Source organism: Sturnira hondurensis, unplaced genomic scaffold (assembly GCF_014824575.4).
Source record: "Sturnira hondurensis isolate 20B ecotype Veracruz unplaced genomic scaffold, ASM1482457v3 Scaffold0009935, whole genome shotgun sequence".
NCBI classification, from domain to species: domain Eukaryota; kingdom Metazoa; phylum Chordata; class Mammalia; order Chiroptera; family Phyllostomidae; genus Sturnira; species Sturnira hondurensis.
In genome coordinates this window covers 3,636,362-3,653,129 of record NW_028082566.1, presented here as the reverse complement: position 1 = coordinate 3,653,129, position 16,768 = coordinate 3,636,362, and the positions used below count along the sequence as shown (strand labels likewise).

Genomic DNA, 16,768 nt, shown 5'->3' with positions numbered 1-16,768 from the left:
TCTAAAATGGTTTGGGGCAATTTAATAATATACATAGTATATTTCATTTTTTTCACCCCTTGTCCTTTAACCAGCGTGTTCATTTTAATTACGATGTGTCTCAGTGTGGACCTCTTTGGGTGCATCTTGTTTGGGACTCTCTGTGATGCCTGGATTTGTATGTCTATTTCCTTCACCAGATTAGGGAAGTTTGGGGTCATTATTTCCTCAAATAGGTTCTCGATCCCTTGCTCACTCTCTTCTTCTGGTGTTCCCATGATGCACATACTGTTGTGCTTCATATTGACCCAAAGGATTTTTAAGCTCTCCTCATGTTTTTAAATTATATTTTTTCTTTTTACTGTTCTGCTTGGGTGTTTTTTTGTACCTTGCCTTCCAAATCACTGATACGAACCTCTGCTTCATCTAATCTACTGTTTATTTTTTACAGTGTATTATTTATTTCAGATATTGCATTCTTTATTTTTGACTGGTGTTTTTTTTATGGAAATTTAGTTCTTCTTCTGGTGTATTCTCTTGTTTTTTAATTTGGGGCCTATTTCTTTGTCTTCCCATTTGGGCTGCTTCTTTGTATTTGTTTATATAATTATATTAGGTAGATCTGCAAAGATTCTGGTGTAGACTTATGTCAGACACTGCCTGTGTCTGGCTCTGGACAACCTGTTTGTAGTTATCAGCAATCTGCAGCTTGTAGCTCCCTCGGCTGGGCCTGGTTATGTGCAGAAAGATCCAGGCTATGCACCCAGGCCAGGCTTTACCAACACCAGGCTTGCGGGAGGGTCGGCTAAGGTTTCAGAGCTCCCAGGGATACTCCTGTCCTATTACGCTTAATGATTGAAATAGCCTCCAGCTGTATTCATCAGCCCGGCTTAAACTCCAGGGTGGGGCAAGAGGGATTCCGGCAGGTGGGGCTATTGCTTCCCCTCAGGCTGACGCCACATAGAGGGGAGTGCTCTTTCTGAGAAAGATGGTTTCTGCACTATGGGGAATGGCTCAGCACTGGGACCCTGATGGCTGTTCATTCAGATCTCTTCCCAGAGTCACCAATCCCTGACCTTCCTCACAGAATCTCTAGTCCACTCTGCCCTCCCTCTGCCAAAGTCCAGGGTAAGTGGGATTCTCATTGTGGTGAAGTGGTTTCTTCCATATGTCCTTAGCTTTTTTGCAGCTAGTGTTCAGTTGGTTATTCAGAATGGTTTTTCTTTAATTTATTTGTAAATCCAGTTTGGTCCTGGGAGGAGGTTGGGACAGCTTCCACCTATTCTGCCCCCTTGGGTCTGCCCCGACCTGTTCAATAAGCTGTTACATGCAAGGGATTTTAGCTATGAAGTGCTTGTCTCTTATATCTGGCACATCCTTTCTATTTTTCTAGATCATTCATTAAGTCTTAACATTTTTAATTCTTTTGAAATTCTGTCTATTGAGATTGCCTCTTAACCGGTATCTCCCTATACTCCCCATCTGCTTCTACCCACTCTATATAATTCTAGGTCCTATTGCTCATCCACTTCTCAACTTCTGCTTTGTTTTCACACTCCCTCTGAGTATTATTTCCTCTTACTAATAATTTCTATCCCTTCAAAGAAAAAAATAAACATGTAAATTATTGTTTTCTGTTTTTTAAAGTATGCCATTTTTCTTAAATAGTAGGTCCCTCTCTCCTACTGTCTTTCCTTTAGAGTCAAGTTTGTAAAAACTGGTATAGAGCCCGAAAGATCAATGTATCGAATGTCTTTCCATTAATAAAACCAAAAAGTAAGGGTTGGGGTCAGAGATGGGTTCTGCAAAGCATAGTGGTCTAATAGCAGAGCCTCTGGAGCCAGCTGACCCGGGTAGAGATCTCTACTCTGGTTCTTACAATTGGGTAGCTTTTGTCAGGTCACTTAAGCTTCAGTTTCCTCATGGGTAAAATAAGGGTTACAATAATATCTACCTCTTACGGTTGTTGTGCAAATTGAATGTGTGTGTGTGTGTAAAGATCTTAGAACATTAGCCATTATTATTATTACAAAAGACTTTGTAAATTAAGTAAGAAATTTGCATTCATTGCTTAGGCAACAGGAAAGCTTCATCATTAAGGAGCTGCATGGGTCAAGATGCCTATTCCTGGACCTATGGATTCTTATCTCAGTGCCTTAACAGGTCCCTCAAGTAATGTTATTTTCTAAACACGGCTGGTAAATGCTCAGCCTTATCTAGTCTGACCTGTGGTCATTCAGCAGATCCACTGCATTGTCCCAGACCTTTGAGAAAGGGAACTGTAGAGTGAAAAACAAAAGAAAGCATATTTTTTTTTTTGGAAAATAGTCAAGGAAATAATTAGAGGAACAAGAGAGGGAGACATAGGCTCACAGGAAGACAAAAGACAACACAGGTCTGAATAGAGGAGGTGGCTTATCTGAGATACTTTTTATGAAAAAGAATTCATAACACTGGATAACTGGCTAAATGAGGAAGGCATGGGAAAGAAAATCAAGGATGGCTGTAAAAAATTTCAGTTTGCTCTTTTGGCTTGGTGATGTCATCAGCTACCTTTGGAGTGGAGAATAAGCAGGCCTGGTGGATTCACACTTGGATACGTGGAGTGTCACATAAACATGGAATAACAACATGGAAATGTGCAAAAGCAATTAGATAACAGAAAGTGGTCTCAGCATCCCACCCATTATCAGCAGAAGCACTTTTTGAATCGGTTTATCCTTTCGGCTTCCAGAATAAATTACAATGATCTATTCTTACCCTGGATCTCATGATGGAGGCACACTGATACTACAAAACGGCTGGCTGCAAAGCAATCTGTGGCAATAAATAGCATGAACCTCACTAGGGATGATAGTGCACCAGAAATTGTAACCTCATTAAAGCAATGCACTGAATTCCTGAGGTAACCAGCAACTATAAGCAGATGGAGAGGCCTTTTATTAAAATCTGTTCCTCGCCCCTCTAGCATTCATGCTTCTGTTTGACATACACCAGAAAATGAATTAACTGAAATAGAAATCCTGCCTCCTTGCTTTGGCTCTACAAAAGCACTATTGCATTAGGAAACTGAGTTTCTACTTTATTTTCAAATAATAGGTGATTAAATGGCAAAAAGCAGGTGATGTTGATATCACACACATACTTCAAGCCCTTTAAAGTGATAGTTTATGAAAATCTGCAGCTGACCTCTAAAAGTGAGACTAAGTCCACAGACTTCGGTTATACAAGAACTGCAACACATTCAATTTACTTTGGACTAAGGAAAATACAAGTTTCAGGGCTAGAATATTCCACAGGAAAGTCATAAATCAGCCAAATATTCAGGATTATTAAAAATAAAACACAAAGGTTGCTTTCACAAAATAAAGAAGAAATTCAATCTTTGGGTTCAGAAAAGCTTATAACAAAAAACAAAAAAGAATCTCTTTCATCAAATTGTAACTCATACCATATCTTCCATCACAGTCATTTTTAAAAATTGTTTAATTCTTACCTCTCTCCATTCTTTATTTCCAACTCCTTGTACATATAAGACACAAACTACAAAAGATGAAAAATATATATGAATGTCATTTATAAACATCAGATGAATCTAATAATTTATTTTTCAATTGTCCAAAACATCGAAATTAATTCCTAATTCCCAGCCCTACTCTTGCAAGAAATTGCTAGTAAATCAGTAAATGACTGAAATTTTTATAAAGAAACAAACAAAAAACTGTCACATTTCTAGAACTTAATTATATAAAAAGCTTGGTTCATAAAACAGTAACAATAATTCACTAATGTCTTCTACATTAAACTACAGATGTAGATAAATTTTAAAACCATAGTTTAACAGTTGGATATATTTCAATGTGTTACTAGGCATAAGTCAGCAGTTTTTCCTAAATATCTACTATGTTCAAAGCCATTATAGAAAGGACAACCCAGAGTAGATAATATACTGTATTAAATTTTTTCAACTCTCACCCTTGATGCAGTCATAGCCCATTTTATTGTACTCTGCAGATATTGTGTTTTTTACAAATAAAAGGTTTGTGACAACCGGATGTTCAGTCTATGGGCACCATTTCTCCAACAGCATTTGCTCCCCCATGTCTCTGTGTGACATTTCTGTGATTCTCTCAATATTTCAAACATTTTCATTATTATTAGATTTATTTTGGTGAGCTGTGATCTTTGGCAGTACTATTGCAGTTATTTTGGGGGTGCCAACAGAAGATGATGAACTTAACACCATCAATGTTAAGATGATGAACTTAACATTTATAAGATAAATGTGCATGTTCTGACGGCTCCACTGACCATTTTCTAGTCTTTCTCCCTCTCCTCGGGCCTCCATCTTCCCTGAGACACAACAATATTGAAATCAGGCCAATTAATAACCATACAGTGGCCCCTAAGTGAGAGGGACACATGTACATCTCTCACTTTAAATCAAAAGCTAGAAATTATTAAGCTTAGTCATGAAGGCATGTCCAAGGCTAAGACTGGCCAAAAACTAAGCCTCTTGTGCCAGTCAGCCAAGTTGTAAATGCAGAAGAAAGTTCTCAAAGGAAATTAAAAGTGTTATTCCAATAAATATACAAACGATATAAGTAAGCAAAACAGCCTTTTATTGCTAATACAAAGTTTTAGTGGTCTGGACAGATCAAACCAGCCACAACATTCCTTTAAGCTAAAGCCTATTCTAGAGCAAGTTCCTAACTCTTTTCAGTTCCTGAAAGGCTGAGAGAGGTGTGGAAGCTGAAGAAGAGGCTGAAGCTCGCAGTAGTGGGTTCATGAGGTTTAAGGAGAGAAGCCAAATCCATAACATGGAAGTTCAAGGTGAAGCAGCAAGCGCTGATTTAGAAGCTGAAGTGGGATATCTGGGAGATCTACCTACGATAATCAATGAAGATGTTGACACTAAACAACAGATTGTCAATGTAGGCCAAACAGCCTTATTTTGGAAGAAGATGCCATCTAGAACTTTTGCAACTAGAGAGTGGAAGTCACTGCCTGTCTTGGAAGCTTTCAAGGACAGGCTAGCTCTCCTGTTAGGGGCTAAAACTGCTGGTGATTTTAAGTTGAAGCCAATGCTCACTCACCATTTCCAAAATCCTAGGGCCCTTCAGAGTCACGTTAAATCTACCCTGCCTGTGCTCTACAAATGGAAAAACAAAGCCCAGATGACAGCACATCTGTTTACAATATGATTTGCTGAATATTTTAAACCCACTGTTAAAACCTATTTCTCAAAAAAAAATGATTCCTTTCCCAATATCACTGTTTATTGACAATGGCATCTGGTCCCCTAAGAGCTGTGCTGGAAATGCACATGAGATTGATGTTGTTTCCATGCCTGCCAACACAACGTTCATTCTGCAGCCCATGGACAGAGGAATAATTTTGATTTTTAGGTCTTATTATTTAAGAAATAGATTCTGTAAGGCTGCCGTAGATAGTGATTCCTCTGGTGGATCTGAGCAAAGGAAATTGAAATCCTTCTGAAAAAGACCTGCCATTCTAGGTTCCATCAAGGTCATTTGTGATTCATGAGACAAAGTCAAAATATCAACACTACCAGGAGTTTGGAAGAAGCTGACTCCAATCTTCATGGATGTGCTGTGAGGAGTTCGTCACTGCAGTGGAGAAAGTAACTGCAGATGTGGTGGAAGGAGCAAGAGAACTAGAATTAGCAGTGGAGCCTGAGGATGTGACTGGATTGCTACAATCTCATCCTGAAATTTTAACAGATGAGGAGTCGCCTCTTATGGATGAGAAAAGAAAGTGGTTTCCTGAGATGGAATCTACCCCTAGTGAAGGTGCTATGAAAACTGGTAAAATGACAAAGGATTTGGAACATTACATAAATTTAGTTATAAAGCAGAAGCAGGGTTAGAAAGAACTGACTCCAGTTTGAAAGAAGTTCTACCATAGGTAAATGCTATCAAAGGGCACTGCATGCTACAGAGGCATTGTTCATGAAAAGAAGAGTCAATTGATGGGCAAATTTCATTATTGTCGTATTTTAAGAAATTCCACGGCCACCCCAACCTTTAGCAACCAACACCTTGATCAGTCAGCAGCCACCAACTTGAAGGCAAGACCCTGCACCAACAAAAAAGTTACTACTCACTGAAGGCTCAGATGATGACTAGCATGCATTAGCAATAGTATTTTTTAATTAAGGTGTGTACATTTTTTAGACATAAGCTTATTGCATACTTCATAGATTACAATACTGTGTGAACATGCCTTTTATATGCATTCGGAAACCCAAAAATCCACAAGACACGTCTTATTGCAATATTGGTTTTATTGGGGTGGTCTGAAACTGAAACCACAATATCTTCAAGGTATACCTATATTTGTACACAGGTAGGAAATCCTGTCAACCATAAAGGAAAGATGCGAATGGGAGATGAAGGGTTTGGGGTAAAGATTTAGGAATTAAAAGAGCCCCATCCACTTGCCAAATGAGCCACAGGAAATTTTAATGCCCACAAATTATAATGTCATTTCCTAATGACTGCCTCAAGAATTTTAACATCTGACAAAACCTTTCCCTTGTAATTAAACCACATTTTTTTCACCTATTTGTAGAGATGAAGAGCTGTCGGTTATCAGCTTTTAAATGCTACAAGATTTGTTAAACACTGACAGATTTATACATTAATTCTGCTATTTTCTAATTCAAACTATCTTTATTATTTTAGAAGTTATCTCTAATTTTCAAAATCTCTAATTAGCCAAAAATTCAACTCATAAAAGAACATGTTATATACTTCATTTAGTCGTATATGCTTTATATACGGCTTTCATTTACAAAAAAAAAAAAGGAAAAGCATTTCTCTATGACGAAATCACTTAAAATCATGGCCCATTACAATTGTTTTTCAAATGTAATTTGTACCATATGGCCATACTGTGAGGCTGCAATTTCAAAGGTGAGCTGTCCTACCCTGGGGTCATCTGCACTTTCACCACATTCTCAAAATGCTAAGCAACCTGCTCTTCAGGCATGCGGCACTTGAGACCATTCCCCTTCTTTCTTTTTAGGCTTTAAAACAAACATTTAAACAATAACTATAAGTTTAATACAATTTTTGCAAAACCAGAAAGTTAAGTAAGTGGGCTTTCAAAAGCAAGTAAACAGATACTTACTTGGATCAGATTTAGAAAATGTGTCTCTGTCGAGAAGATTTCTGTTGAATAAAACAAAACATGTTAGATGAATATAAGGCCAAAATATTTATATAAAGTATATGTGTACAAATGTGTATATACTGTATACAGTATACATAGTATACTGTATACTATGTATACATACATATATGTACACATACACACATACCCACACAGAGCCAAATAAAAACTCACCACAGATCTGCCTGTATTTATTCAACAATCATCACTGGAATTTGGGAAGCTAGAGGTGGCTATTTTTTCAGCCTTGCACTGCAGTTAGCAGACAACAAGACTTTCAAAATGCTGAGATCAAAAACTGCCTGGACAGAATTAACTGTTTCAGGTTTCCTTTGATTCCTTCATTAACAAGTACATAGATGCTCAAAAATGTTTCCTTAATTGAATTGTGAGTTGTTACTAATGCAAAATTGTTTGGGATTCACACCACAGGAGTACATGAGTCCACTCAATTAGAAGGCAACAGCGAAGCACCATCTATGAACATTTGCGTGACATCAACCCTAGTGAGTTTTATGTTTGCTATATGGTGTGGGAATTTAAGGTGAACGTACAGATCTTGCTTGAAAATTCTTCCCAGTAGAGGAAGAGATGAAAGAGGTAGACAAGGCCATTTTAGCCCCTACTTACTCTTTTTTACAGATATTTCCACCTCTACCATGGAGTAAAAATGGAAAATCAGAAAATGGAAAGGTCTAGATTTCTGGTATTGGACTATACTCTTTAACTGTGTGATAGCATGTAGTCCTATACTTCATGTTCATAATAACCCTGAGTAATAAAAAAGTCAAGTTCATTATCCTTTGATTAATAAGGTGATCATTATAAAAGTACTTATCTAAAACTAATTTATTCTAAATAGTGATTATTGGGAGCTATAACCTTTTCTGGAAAACTTGTACTTAAGCTTCTAAAAGTTAAATTTGTGCCCTATGTTCATCCTCCATTAATTGGTAATAATTTATAATAGCTAAGTTATATTTCTATATTTTATACTTACAAGAACCCCACCTTTAAACTGTCTTATTCCTCTACCAAGACTACTACGTATGCGCCTTTATCTGCACTGCCCTTGGCATTTGAAAGGCCCTCTGTTTTCACATCAATCTGATTACCTTGTCTTACTTCGGACTCTCAAAATTACCACTTCCATTAAATCCCTGTACTCTAAGAATACGTAGGGAAAAAAAGTCAACAGGACAAGGCAGCCCATGCCAAAATAATGAGATTATTCTTGAAATATTCTCGAAAGAGGGCAAATCATGTCAGACACATTTATATTTGGAATTAAATCAGATTCAAAGACACTGGTCAGAAATCAAACTAAAACACCCTTCCTGTCCCATAAGCAGATACCATGACTGCAGCGACGGTTGGTAGATGGTAAGTTAGAACATTTTCATCTGAGAAATTACTGTGACATATATTTACAAAAACTAGTTCTCCACTTACGAAGAAACTCTCCAGCCCTCCCGGTGTCTACAGCTTTTGCTAATTAAGTGTCCTTAAAAAATGTCTTCCAACTTTCCTACGCATTTCATAAATATCAAGGAGAGATGACAGTGGGAAAAAATGAAATGTGGTTGGAACTCAAAAGTCATCTTATACACATATTTAAAAATTTTTTATTTTAACCACAAGTATAAAATAATGAATTTCTATCAACACAAAGGTAAATATTCTTAATCACAGACTTTACTGATAACATTGTTTCTTCTAGCCTTTAAGATTCATGACAAGTAAGGTTGATAGTAAAATCAAAAACAAAGAAACAAAGAATCTTAGATCTTTTACATGAGAAATAAAACTCCACCAACTTTTCTTAATTTAGTCCTTGAAATTTACCATTTAACTTTCCCATTGCTGTCTGATGATAAATTTCATTTGTACTTTGGTCATACGAAGGTAATAAGATGTTATTTAAATGTTATCTAATGTCTAGTCTGAAGCCTGAAATAGAAGTGCATAAGCAAGAATTTAGTAACAACTTTCCAGGATCACCCAGGAGAAAGATTTCCCTGGTACCCAAGTTTCTCTTCAACACTCATCCATGTTAGTGCCTCAAGACAGAGGCTGACGCATCAACCCATCCTCCCTTCAAAGCAATAGCCAGCTAGCTCATCCAATAACCCTGCCCCTCTGATTTTATGCTTAAGTCACCTTTTGATTTTAAAATAGTTTCTCCTGTAATTATTGGCACAGAACTGTGCTAAGTGGCCAACCATGAATAGTACAGTTTTCTTGATGATTCTAGTTTTATTCTCATTTGGTATTCCAAGACCCATACTGAGCAGTCAGTTAGTCCTTAAAATAAGATCTCAAGTTTTGCCTTCCCCACCTGGAAAGTAGCAATTCTCTTTAAACTTCAGGGCAATTCTGCAAGTATTTTTCAAGCAAATATTCTAGGCTTGAGATCTAACTAAGCACTTGTGAAGATAAAATAAATATTAAAGACATGGTTTCTTATTTCAAGAAACATAAATTTTACTAGGAAGACAAACTCACAGAATAACTAAATAGCCATATTGGGTATACTGTATAAAATAACAGTTTATTACAGGAAGAAGGAATGATAACCTAAAAACAAACTCAAATTGATTCAGCTACAACCAAATAAAAGAAATTAGGTACAATGGTTAACTCGTATTTCAATATTCTAGTATTAAAAAATAATAATTTATAGGCATGTCTACAAAATTAATATAATCTAAACAGGTATCTAGCTCAAGTTTCCTTTTCTGTTATATGTATATGCAATGATACTTTATTAGTGGAAAATTAAAACCCCTAATTCTTATGTAAAATGAGCACAATAACATGATATATTAAAGGTAAATGTGATCTGTGAGTTGGATGTACTTCTAACTCTTTCCTATTTAGTAAATGAAATCTAATAAATACTGTTCTTTCTTAGTGTGATAAATATTGAAGATTTAAAAAATGCTTTAAAAGAAAAGTAAATATAATTATCCTAACACAGATGCAATTTGGAAAACAAAATATACTTGGTATATATTATGAGTCTTAAACCTGATAGTTTCAGGTTAAAGGTAATCATATCATTTGTGACCTTCTAAAGTGCTAACTTAACAAAATCTACAATATACTTGTTTTATGGAATAAGTCCTCAAACTGAAGGTATGAAGTGAGTTCTAAAAAAACACCGCTAGGTGTGGCCAACGGAGCTTAGACAATATATACAGGGGCCTACTGCTACACCTGGTGGAATAGTGCTATTTAATTTTTCTATTTAATTTTCCACAGAAACCAAAACATGACCTATTAAATAGAACCGACCAATGCTTTATCACTTTACAGGCACTGCTCAGCACAAACTGTCCACATGTGGACAGAGAACCACATCTCCGCACCACATACTCCTCCCTGAAAATTGTTCTGTGCCTGTAAGCCAAATTATGATGGGTTAAATCAAAAGTTAGGAAATGAGGAGGGCCTTTCTATTTACACATCATTCAGTGTGGTCTCGAGACCACTGACGACCTGCAAGGTGTTTACCAAGTGTCACCTGGAACCTAGCACACCATAGGCTTGCACATAAGCAAGGGTTCCACAAGCACCTGCTGCATGCACGAATGAGTGGTTTCAGTACTCAAGCAAAAGTGTCGGCCTTTTGCACTTCGGATGTGGCAATGTGTTTTATCGTGGAAAGAGGAAGGTGGTATTCATGGCCTTTGCCCTGATAAGTTAGTTATCCATTAACTGGAAATATTTATTTATTTATTTATTTTTAATGATTGTTCAAGTACATTTTTCTGTCTTTTACTCCCATTCCAGCTCACACCCCCCCCCACAGTGCTCCCCACCTCTCTCGTATTTCCACCCCCATTAGTTGTTGTCCATGTGTCCTTTATACTAGTTCCTGTAAATCCTTCCCCTACTTCCCCCGAAATTCCCTCCCCTCTTCCCTCTGGTCACTGTCCCCCTGCTCTTTATTTCAATGTCTTTTTTTAAATTTTGCTTGCTTGTTCGTTTTGTTGTTTAGCTTCCTGTTAAAGGTGAGATCATATGGTATTTGTCTTTCAACACCTGGCTTATTTCACTCAGCATAATGCTTTCCAGTTCCATCCATGCTGTTGCAAAGGGTAGGAGCTCCTTTCTTTCTGCTGCATAGAATTCCATTGTGTAAATGTACCATAGTTTTTGGATCCATTCATTTACTGATGGGCATCTAGGTTGCTTCCAGATCTTGACTATTGTAAATTGTGCTGCTATGAACATTGGGGTGCATAGGTTCTCTTGGATTGGTGTTTTAGGGTTCTTAGGACATAATTCCAACAGTGGAATTGCTGGGTCAAAAGGCAGGTCCATTTTTAGTTTGCTGAGAAAATTCCATACTGTTTTCCATAATGGTTGTACGAGGCTGCAATCCCACCAAAGTGGACCAGAGTCCCCTTTTCCCCACAACCCCTCCAACATTTGTTGTTTGTTGCTTTGTTTATGATAGCCATTCTGACCGGTGTAAGGTAGTATCTCATTGTGGTTTTAACTTGCATCTCTTTGATAGCCAGTGATATTGAGCATCTTTTCATGTGTCTCTGGATCCTCTGTATGCCCTCCTTGGAGAAGTATCTGTTCAAGTCCTTTTCCCATTTTTTAATTGGGTTAAGTTGCCTTCTTAGAGTAAAGTCATGTGAGTTCTTTGTATATTTTGAAGATCAAAACTTTGCCTGAGGTATCATTGGCAAATATGTTTTCCCATACAGTTGGTTGTCTTTTTATTTTAATACTGTTTTCTTTAGCCACGCAGAAGCTTTTTATTTTGATGAGATCCCATGTTTATTCTTTCCTTTATATTCCTTGCTCTAGGGAACATATCAGTAAAAATGTTGCTGCGTGAAATATGTGAGATTTTCCTGCCAATGTTCTCCTCCAGGACTTTAATGGTGTCACGGCTTATATTTAAGTCTTTTATCCACCTTGAATTTATTTTGGTGTATGGTGTAAGTTGGTGCTCAAGTTTCATTTTTTTGCACATAGCTGTCCAGTTCTCCCAACAGCATTTGTTGAAGAGGCTATTTTTACTCCATTTTATGTTACTGCCCCCTTTGTTGAATATTAATTGACTGTTAACTGGAAATATTTGAGAGTGACTGCTTTACTGGGATTGGAAACAAGCTCCATGTCACTGGGCCACCATGCCCAGGGCCCTTACCTTGGCCATTACATTGTCTTATGGATTGGAATTTGGAAGTTGTCAGGGCAAGGTGGGGGGGGAGGGGTAGAAGAGGTCTGTGTGCATATATACATTTTTAAAAACACATATCCACAGTGATTTTCAGGGTTATTTTTTCAAAAATAAGACAACAAAATAAAAACATTTCTTACCAAACTAAAAGAAAATTGATCAAATCTGGATGTGATTTGAATGCAAAATTTAATCCCCTCATTTATTCAATATTTTATTTATTAAATAAATATTATCTCTAGAAATTTAGTACACACATTTAAGGAAAAATATTTTTCCCGAGACTACAATTTATACAGCAAGAGAAAACATTGTACACAGGTGAAATGTAAAGTTTTAAAATGAAAGAAATAAAGTCTTTGAAAGGGAAGCTTACTGAAAAATCAAAGTCAGCCAGAATCTATGATACCAAGTAATTCTGAAGGATGGAGTCATTGGAAACTATCTGAGATTACCTGGCTCTTGAGAAAAGAAGAGGACTTTCAGATTTGAAGTTGTGCAAATAAACAAAAATTCAGCCCATACCCAAGCATACAAATAGAACCTCACCATACACAGTACATATTACCCCACAAAAACTAAGAATAAAATAAATTTTAAAATAGTCTCACTTTTTTTCTGAAATTAGTCATTTAAAGTACTTATTAATTAGTACTATTGAGCTAAAATAATCATCAATAAAAATAACAGTTTCAACCTTTGCATGGGTTGAATTTGGTTTAGATACTAAAAGAAGCTTGAAGGGTAGGTAACTAAGAATTAAAACTTTCAGGATTCTTCTCCTAAGGTATTTGCCTATGACTGATGTTCTTGAAGATTACTTCAAAGGAAACCAAGGATTTTTTTTTAAATCTGACACGTCAGAACTCTGGTTTTCCTGAACTAGGGTAAATAGCAGAACCCACTGGTTTGAACTATTGTTACATTAAAAAAAAAAAAAAAAGGTGCAGGACCCATCCCTGATTTCAGCTGAAGAAGAGAAACGTAACATTTATGTTAACAAAATTGAGCAGAATAAAGAGACTGAGAACAGAGTCTGGTCTTCTTAAAAATCTAACACATACGTACAAAACTAACCTCACTATCTTTCCACCACGTTGTAGCTCCTCTGTTTCCTGTCTCGGTGGCATGGCAACTGTGGAGGGCCGAATAAAGCCCCCCACCCCTAACATATCAGATCCTAATCCCTGGAACCTATAAATATCACCTTTTGGGGGGAGGAGGGGATTTCTTTGCAGAAATGAGTAAATAACAGACCCTGAAATGAGAGATGATATTATACTGGTTTTTAGTGGGCCCTACATGCAGTCATATATACCCTTATAAGAAGACAGAGGGAGATTTCACACAAACAGAGAAAAAGTCAATGTGAACAGGGCTGAATGAGATCCTAGGTCCTGCCCTTGAAGACTGAAGCAATCCCGCCACAAGCCAAACTACACCAGCAGCCACCAACACTGCAGAAGACAAAGAACAGATGGATTCTCCACCAGAGTTTCCAGAGGGAGAGCGGCCCACCCAACACCTTCATCTCAGGTCTCCAGCACTGTCAGAGAACAAATTTCTGTTGTTTTACACCAATAAATGCATAATGATTTGTCGCAACCACCACAGGAAACTAATACAGCAACACTGTCTGACCCACCTGTCTCCCAAGGGGGAACCAAGTCATCCTCCCTGTCCTCTCTCCCTTCCCCTTAAAGCATCCCCTACTTCAGCTTCTGATTCCAAGTCCCAGCTACTTCCCAGACCTTACAGCCCTTAATTGGCCTGCCTGCATCCTGTCTCCCAGTTCATTTACCAAGATGCCTCCAAGAGAAAAGCTTTCTACTGTGAAACCTAACTAGAGGGTTCCCTTGTATAAAACCCATTACCTTCAGAAACTCCAAACTCCTTTTTTAAATTTAATTCTTATTCAAGTACAGTTTTCTGTTTTATATTCCCTGCCCTGCTCCCCCCAGTGCTCCCCACCTCCCTCCAACCTCCCTCCAAGCTCCTTAACACAGTACTAAACATAATTGCCACATTCTGACCCCAGCTTTATCTCCATCTGCACCTCCATCCACACCGAGTATCATACAGGCTCTGCTGCTGAAATTTCCTCATCAAACTCATTCCTTCTGGGAAATGTGAACCCCTTTCACCCTCTCTCCACTGCTGTGCCCTGGGCAGGTAGAACTGATTACTCTCTTTTTGTGTGTCCTACCATAGCCAACAGGAAATAACATCACAGACTCTGTAGCTACTATTCATTTACTGGACCAGGTACCGGCCACTGAGCTCAGCATTCTAAAAAATCATTTCATTTAACCTCCACCATAATCCTAGCAAGTAGCAATTATGATCAGAATACATTTTCCAGATGAGATAATAAAATGCAGGGAAGTTAAATAAAGTGGCCAAAATCGCAAGAAGAATATATGGTCATGGTGCAGTGATTAATTTTTAGTTTCGATTTTTGTATTTGCTATATTGACTGACTATATTTTGAGAAGAAAATGAAATGAATTGCAGATAATGTCATCATTCAGCACCACTTTGGAAGTTCTAGGGAATAAAATATAAAATAAAAATGATATAATGTAAAGAGAAGAATTTAATTAATACCTGAAGATTTAATTTTGTACCTAGAAAAAAATAAGAAAATTAGCAAATAAAATCTTTAAACATTAGTAAGATAATTCAGTAAAGTTATTGGAGGCATGATGAATATAATAGTTAATAATTTTCTCAGTCTCAGTTCATAATTGTCCTGTCCAATTCATATTTTTCAGCAGTTATCTGTTGTCTTCAGTTGCTGAAGTATGTGAGGGCTATGCAGCTCTCTATAATTATAACCTCTCTCCAGCATCCTATGTTACTCATCATGAAAGCAAGTCAAGGATAAAATTCTGCCAACAGGGACTCAAAAGAGTCATTGATCATGCTCTACAAATTTAATCAAGTTCCATCCCTCTGTGCTTTTAGAAACAGCAACTTAAGGCAGATGCAACAATATTCTGGTAATATCAAAGACATTTATGATGAAAATTTGCATGTTTAATGGAGCCCAGAGTCAGAAACATAACTGACCTATGGGAAGAAGTAAACAAGAACAGAAGCACAAAGCACTGGAAAATACAGACACCAGCCCCAAGAGGCAAGGGGCAGGACTCCAGGGACAGCAGACCACAAGACCATAGAGCAGCAAAGGGGCATTTCTGTGACCTCCCTGAGGCACGCAACTCCAACATTTTAACAATGAACTGAGGGCCCTGTGGATGCAGCAGAGAAAGCAGGAGGGATTTCCTGGGGTGGCAGCTGAGGTCATTTGCTCAGAGGGGTGCACTGGAGTTTCTGCTCCCCCAGGCCGGAGACATGCCAGGCTTGCAGACAGGAAGCTGGGTTCCAGTATGAATTTCTGAAGTTGGAATATTCAAGAAAAAAAAGTGTCCATCTTGTCTGGTTATCAAAATATGGATATAAATGATATGTGTTTTTAATATAAAACTAAATACGTGGAGAGATATCTAGTTGGTATGATCTACCACCAGGTTGAATTTGGGATGACTTAAATGTTCTCCTTTCTATTTTTCAATATTGCTTGGCTTGTTTCTTTGTGTGTTTTTACAATGAGCAAGTAGGCCTTTTGCAACAATTACACTATCTTTTAGGGAGCCTGCACTATCTTCATTACGTGGGTCCACTGCTTTTTAGCTCTTTCTGTTGAATGCCTGCATAAAAATAAGTTCCTTGCTAAGTGACAGGAACTTTCTAAATACTTTATCGTGACGTCATAGCATACAATCCCCACAGCAACTACATGAGAAAGAACTTCTATCTTCATTTACAAACCAAAGCACAGAGAGATTAACTTTTTTATCTGAACTCTCATAGATGGTAATACATGAAGCAGCAGTCTAAATCCAGATGTGTCCATCTCTAAATGTGTGCTCTGCTCCTTAATATATTACACCATTACACTAATCATGTTACAACCCTTGAGGCTGTGTATCATCATTTTCCTCAATCCTTCCTCCTGCCTGCTCTAAAAGCAGTAACCACTTCTAGGTCACTTGCTAACGGCTGGGGATGGGTCGGGGGCAGGGCGGGGGGGGGGCGCAATGAGCTTGCACGTATTTTAAACAATTAGCCAGATTAGCAGTCTGTCAGGATTTATTACTGCTCCCACAGTTAATGCATGATATTTGTAGGTGGCGATCACCTGTCCGAAAACTAGGTGCTGATGATTCTGACAGGTCTGCCCCAAAGGGAAAAGCTGAAAGCTAACTCTACACTGTCTTCAACATCCACTCAGATGTTGCTACTTTCCAAGCACCACGCCCAAAATTTGTTGGTCATATTACTAGGTTTTCTGTTTCTCTATTAGCTGTTGAACAATAAATA

At 37.6% G+C, this 16,768-nt stretch overlaps 1 protein-coding gene across 2 annotated transcripts in view; it reads right to left on the bottom strand.

Annotated features, from left to right (window-relative positions):
- CPNE8 (copine 8) overlaps positions 1-16,768 on the bottom strand; it is a 178,683-nt gene that overhangs the window by 147,272 nt on the left and 14,643 nt on the right. For both annotated transcript variants that reach the window (XM_037058176.1, XM_037058175.1), the window contains exons 2-3: positions 7,135-7,175; positions 3,476-3,522 (exon numbers count right to left, since the gene is read on the bottom strand). In XM_037058176.1, coding sequence (XP_036914071.1) covers positions 3,476-3,522; positions 7,135-7,175 — 88 coding nt within the window. The remainder of the gene's footprint in view (positions 1-3,475; positions 3,523-7,134; positions 7,176-16,768) is intronic.